We start from the raw sequence: 5,908 nt of genomic DNA, 5'->3' as shown, positions 1-5,908 counted from the left end.
CAATACGTGAACTGTGAACTTCCAGATGTTCAAGCTGGATTTAGAAAAGGCAGAGGAACCAGAGATCAAATTGCCAACATCCTCTGGATCACTGAAAAAGCAAGAGAGTTTCAGAAAAAAAAACCATCTATTTCTGCTTTATTGACTATGCCAAAGCCTTTGACTGTAGGGATCACAATAAACTATGGAAAACTCTGAAAGAGATAGGAATACCAGACCACCTGACCTTCCTCATGAGAAATCTGTATGCAGGTCAGGAAGCAACAGTTAGAACTGGACATGGAACAAACTGGTTCCAAATAGGAAAAGGAGTACGGCAAGGCTGTACATTGTTACTGTGCTTATTTAACTTATATGCAGAGTACATCATGAGAAACGCTGGGCTGGAAGAAGCACAAGCTGGAATCAAGATTGCCAGGAGAAATATCAATATCCTCAGATATGCAGATGACACCACCCTTATGGAAGAAAGTGAAGAGGAACTAAAGATCCTCTTGATGAAAGTGAAAGAGGACAGTGAAAAAGTTAGGTTAAAGCTCAACATTCAGAAAACAAAGATCATGGCATCCAGTCCCATCACTTCATGGCAAATAGATGGAGAAGAGTGGAAACAGTGTCAGACTTTATTTTTCTGGGCTCCAAAATCACTGCAGATGGTGACTGCAGCCATGAAATTAAAAGATGCTTGCTCCTTGGAAGGAAAGCTATAATCAACCTAGACAGCATGTTAAAAAGCAGAGACATTACTTCACCAACAAAGGTCCATCTAGTCAAGGCTATGGTTTTTCCAGTAGTCATGTATGGATGTGAGTGTTGGGACTATAAAGAAAGCTGAGCACTGAAGAATTGATGCTTCTGAACTGTGGTGTTGGAGAAGACTCATGAGAGTCCCTTGGACTTCAAGGAGATCTAATCAGTCATCCTAAAGGAAATCAGTCCTGAATGTTAATAGGAGGGACTGATGTTAAAGCTTAAACTCCAGTACTTTGGCGACCTGATGTGAAGAACTGACTCATTTGAAAAGACCTTGATGCTGGGAAAGATTGAAAGCAGGAGAAGAAGGGGATGACAGAGGATGAGATGGTTGCATGGCATCACCAACTCAATGGACATGAGTTTGAGTAAACTCCATGAGTGGTGAAATGGACAGGGAGGCCTGGCATGCTACAGTCCATGGGGTTGCAAAGAGTTGGACATGACTGAGTGACTGAACTAAACTGAACTGAATTGTTGGATCATCAGAAAAGCAACTGAATTCCAGAAAATCATCTACTTCATTGACTATGCTATGCTATGCTATGCTAAGTCACTTCAGTCGTGTCCGACTCTGTGTGACCCCATAGACGGCAGCCACCAGGCTCCCCCGTCCCTGGGATTCTCCAGGCAAGAACACTGGAGTGGGTTGCCATTTCCTTCTCCAATGCGTGAAAGTGAAAAGTGAAAGTGAAGTCGCTCAGTCATGTCCGACTCTTAGTGACCCCATGGACTGCAGCCTACCAGGCTCCTCCATCCATGGGATTTTCCAGGCAAGAGTACTGGAGCTAAAGCCTTTTTTCTGTGTGGATTACTACAAACTGTCAGAAATTCTTAAAGAAATGGGAATATCAGACCACCTTACCTGCCTCTTAAGAAACCTGTATGCAGGTCAAGAAGCAACAGTTAGAACCAGACATGGAAAAATGAACTGGTTCAAAATTGGGAAAGTCATGGATGTATGTCACCCTGCTTATTTAACTTATATGCAGAGTACATCATTAAAAATGCCAGGTTGGACAAAGCTCAAGCTGGAATCAAGATTGATGGGACAAATATCAATAACCTCAGATATGCAGCTGACACCACCCTACTGGCAGAAAGTGAAGAGGAACTAAAGAAAAAGTTGTGGTACATATACACAATGGAATATTACTCAGCCATAAAGAGGAATGCATTTGAGTCCATTCTAATGAGGTGGATGAACCTATTATACAGAGTGAAGTAAGTCAGAAAGAGAAAGATAAATATCATATTCTAAAACATATGTATCTAGAAAAATGATACTGAAGAATTTATTTACAGGGAAGCAATGGAGAAACAGACATAGAGAATAGACTTATGGACATGAGGAGAGGAGAGGAGCAGGTGAGATGTACGGAGAGTAACATGGAAACTTACATTACCATATGTACTATAGAGAGCCAAGGGGAATTTGCTGTATGACTCAGGAAACTCAAACAGGGGTTCTGTATAAACCTGGGACTTCTCTATAGCTCAAATGGTAAAGACTCTGCCTGTGATGCAGGCGACCAGGGTTTGATCCCTGGGTTGAAAAGTTCCTCTGGAGAAGGGAATGGCAATCCACTCCTGTATTCTTGCCTGGAGAATTCCATGGACAGAGAAGCCCAGCAGGCTACAGTCCATGGGGTCACAAAGAGTCAGACACAACTGAGCGGCTAACACACACACATACACACACGTCAACCCAGAGCGGTGGGATGGGGAGGGAGATGGGAGGGAGGTTCAACAGGGAGGAGTATATGTATACCTATGGCTGATTCATGTTCAGGTTTGACAACAACAAAATTCTGTAAAGCAATTATCCTTCAATTAAAAAATTAATAAATTTTTTAAAAAATAAAGAGCCTCTTGCCCAGGGTGAAAGAGGAGAGTTGGCTCTTTCTCTTTTTAATCCAAAATGTTGGCTTAAAACTCAACATTCAAAAAACTAAGTCCATGGCATCGAGTCCTATCACTTAATGGCAAATACATGAGGAAAAAATGGAAACAGTGAGACTTTATTTTCTTGGGCTCCAAAACAACCGCAGATGGTGACTGCAGCCATGAAATAAAAAATGCCTGCTCCTTGAAAGAGGAGCTACTACTAACCCAGAAAGCGATTAAAAAGCGGAGCCATCACTTTGCCCACAAAGGCCCATATAGTCAAAGCTGTGGTTTTTCCAGTACTCATGTATGGATGTGAGCGTTGGACCATAAAGAAGGCTGAGTGCTGAAGAATTGATGGTTTTGAACCCTGGTGTTGGGAGAAGACTTTTAAGAGTCTTTTGGACAGCAAGGTTATCAAACCAGTCAGACCTAAAGGCACTCAGCCCTGAACATTCATGGGAAGAAGGACTGATGCTGAAGCTCCAACACTTTGGCTACCTGATGGGAACAGACTCTGATGCTGGGAAAGACTGAAGGCAGGAGGAGGAGGAGACAGAGGATGAGATGGTTAGATGGCATCGTGTGACTCAATGAAAAAGTTTGAGCAAACTCCAGGAGCCAGTAAAGGACAGGGAAACCTGATGTCCTGCAGTCCATAGGGTTGCAAAAAGTCAGACACGGCTGAGCGACTGAGCAAAAACAGCCGGACCTTCTGATTCCCATTCCACCACAGTGTGTTCAAGAGAACACTGCCAAGTTGTCAGTTTTCAGTTATTTAATTATTTTTTTATTTTTTAAAGTCCTGCCTTCCTGCCTTAACTGTTGCAGAATTTCCTTACCCGCTCTTTTAGGGCTTGTTCTGAAAACTACCGCAGAACAATGGCTAAGCAAAGCAAAATATGAAATGAAAATTTAAAAGAGGGAATTCTTTCACAAAGAAAACTACGGCCTTTGGGGCTCTGTTTTAAGCCAGATAGGAGGAACGACGAAAAAGGGAGAAAACCCAAGAGGAACTTCAACGGAAACAAGTCCCCCCAGCTGATAAGAACGTGTGACTTGCGCCTTCCCGAGCTTTTCTAAACTGAAAGAAAGGAGAGTAGAACTGTAAAGAGGAAGAAAACCCGGCGCGAACACGAAAACGAGCAGCGAGGACGTAAAAGCGCCCTCCCGCGCGCCCGGCTAGTCAGCCGCCGGGGGCACGTGACACGGCCAAAATGGCTGACGGGGACGACGGCTGCCGGCCGGAGCAGGAGCCGGGGCCGGAACCGGGAGAAGAGTTTGAAATCGTGGACCGGAGCCAGGTCCCGGGCCCAGGCGAACTGCGGAGGGCGACGAAGTCGCGGGCGGCGACGGAAGGCTGGTCCGCACCCATCCTGACCCTGGCGCGGAGAGCCACAGGCACCCTGTCGGCCAGCTGCGGGAGCGCGCTGCGCGCGGCCGCGAGCCTGAGCGGCGCGGAAAGCGGCGCGGACGACTTGGTGCGCGCAGGTAGGCTCCGGCCGGGCACGCTGCGTGAGCTTTCCATCAGACAGGTGGTTGTTTTGCCTTGGGTGCCAGGCTGGCAAGACTGTTTAACTGACTCAGCTTGTTAGGTTGTTAACACGCGCAACTACTCGTCGGTTTTCTTTACACCGTGCGTCCGAGTCAAGATAAATACCTGGGCGTGGGTGGCCTGAGATTGGAGCAATTTCACTTCCTATGGTGTGCCCCAGACAGCATTCTTATTCTCATCGGTGACCTTTATACTAAAAACTGGACGGCTTTAAGTTTAGTTAGTCCTTATTTATTTTTAAAGGACTTACTTAGGAAATGAAAATGTACTTTTCTCTGCTTTAAATCTCAAACTTCCATGCCAGCTCACATCTCTAGTTGTTGACGGCGCATACTGACTCACCGCGGAGTCAGAACACCAGGTGGAGTTTAGAGGGCGAGGGTTCCGGTTCAGTTCAGTTCAGTCGCTCAGTCGTGTCCGACTTTTTGCAGCCCCATGGACTGCAGCACGCCAGGCCTTCCTGTCCATCACCAACTCCGGAGCGTACTCAAACTAATGTCCATTGAGTCGGTGATGCCATCTGACCATCTCATCCTCTGTCGTCCCCTTCTCCTCCCGCCTTCGATCTTTCCCAGCATCAGGGTCTTTTGCAATGAGTCCGTTCTTCACATCACATGGCCGAACTATTGGAGTTTCAGCTTCAGCATCAGTCCTTCCAGTGAATTTTCAGGAATAATTTCCTTTAGGATTGAATGATTTGATCTCCTTACAGTCCAAGGGACTCCCAAGAGTCTTAATCACCACAGTTCAAAAGCATCAGTTCTTCGGTGCTCAGCTTTCTTTATAGTCCAACTCTCACATCCATATATAACGACTGGAAAAACCATAGCTTTCACTAGATGGACCTTTGTCGGTAAAGTAATGTCTCTGCTTTTTAATGTGCTGTCTGCGTTGCTCATAGCTTTCCTTCTAAGGAGTAAGTAAGCATCTTTTAATTTCATGGCTGCAGTCACCATCTGCAGTGATTTTGGAGCCCAGAAAAATAGTCTCTCACTGTTTCCATTGTTTCCCCATTTATTTGCCCTGAAGAGACGGGACTGGATGCCATGATCCTAGTTAAGCCAACTTTTTCACTCTCTTCTTTCACTTACATCAAGAGGCTCTTTAGTTCTTCTTCACTTTCTGCCATCAGGGTGGTGTCATCTGCCTTTCTGAGGCTATTGATATTTCACCCAGCAATCTTGATTCCAGCTTGTGCTTCATCCAGCCTCTCATTTTGCATGATGTATTCTACATATAAGTTAAGTAAGCATGGTGACAATATACAGGCTTGACATACTCCTTTCCCAATTTGGAACCAGTCTCTTGTTCCATGTCCAGTTCTAACTGTTGCTTCTTGACCTGCATACAGATTTCTCATGAGGAAGGTCAGGTGGTCTGGTGGTACTCCCATCTGTTTTAAGAATTTTCCACAGTTTGTTGTAATCCACACAGTCAAAGGCTTTGGCATAGTCTATAAAGCAGAAGTAGATGTTTTTCTGGAACTCTCTTGTTTTTTCGATGATCCAATAGATATTGGCAATTTGATCTCTGGTTCCTCTGCCTTTTCTAAATCCAGCTTGAACATCTGTAAGTGCTTGGTTCAAGTACTATTGAAGCCTCGCTTGGAGAATTTTAAGCATTACTTTACTAGTGTGTGAGATGAGTGCAATTGTGTGGTAGTTTGAACATTCTTTGGCATTGCCTTTCTTCGGGATTGGAATGAAAACGGAC

The 5,908-nt window shown here is 45.0% G+C and overlaps 1 protein-coding gene across 1 annotated transcript in view; it reads left to right on the top strand.

Annotated features, from left to right (window-relative positions):
* Positions 1 to 3,822: 3,822 nt before the first annotated feature.
* The window catches only part of RUFY1 (RUN and FYVE domain containing 1), a 68,415-nt gene continuing 66,329 nt past the window's right edge, over positions 3,823 to 5,908 (top strand). The window contains exon 1 of the mRNA XM_010830686.1: positions 3,823 to 4,131. Coding sequence (XP_010828988.1) covers positions 3,858 to 4,131 — 274 coding nt within the window. The 5' untranslated portion in view covers positions 3,823 to 3,857. The remainder of the gene's footprint in view (positions 4,132 to 5,908) is intronic.

This window comes from Bison bison, unplaced genomic scaffold (assembly GCF_000754665.1).
Source record: "Bison bison bison isolate TAMUID 2011002044 unplaced genomic scaffold, Bison_UMD1.0 scf7180017864519, whole genome shotgun sequence".
NCBI classification, from domain to species: Eukaryota; Metazoa; Chordata; class Mammalia; order Artiodactyla; family Bovidae; genus Bison; species Bison bison.
The sequence above is the reverse complement of the archived record's forward strand: the minus strand, read 5'-3'. Positions and strand labels throughout refer to the sequence as shown.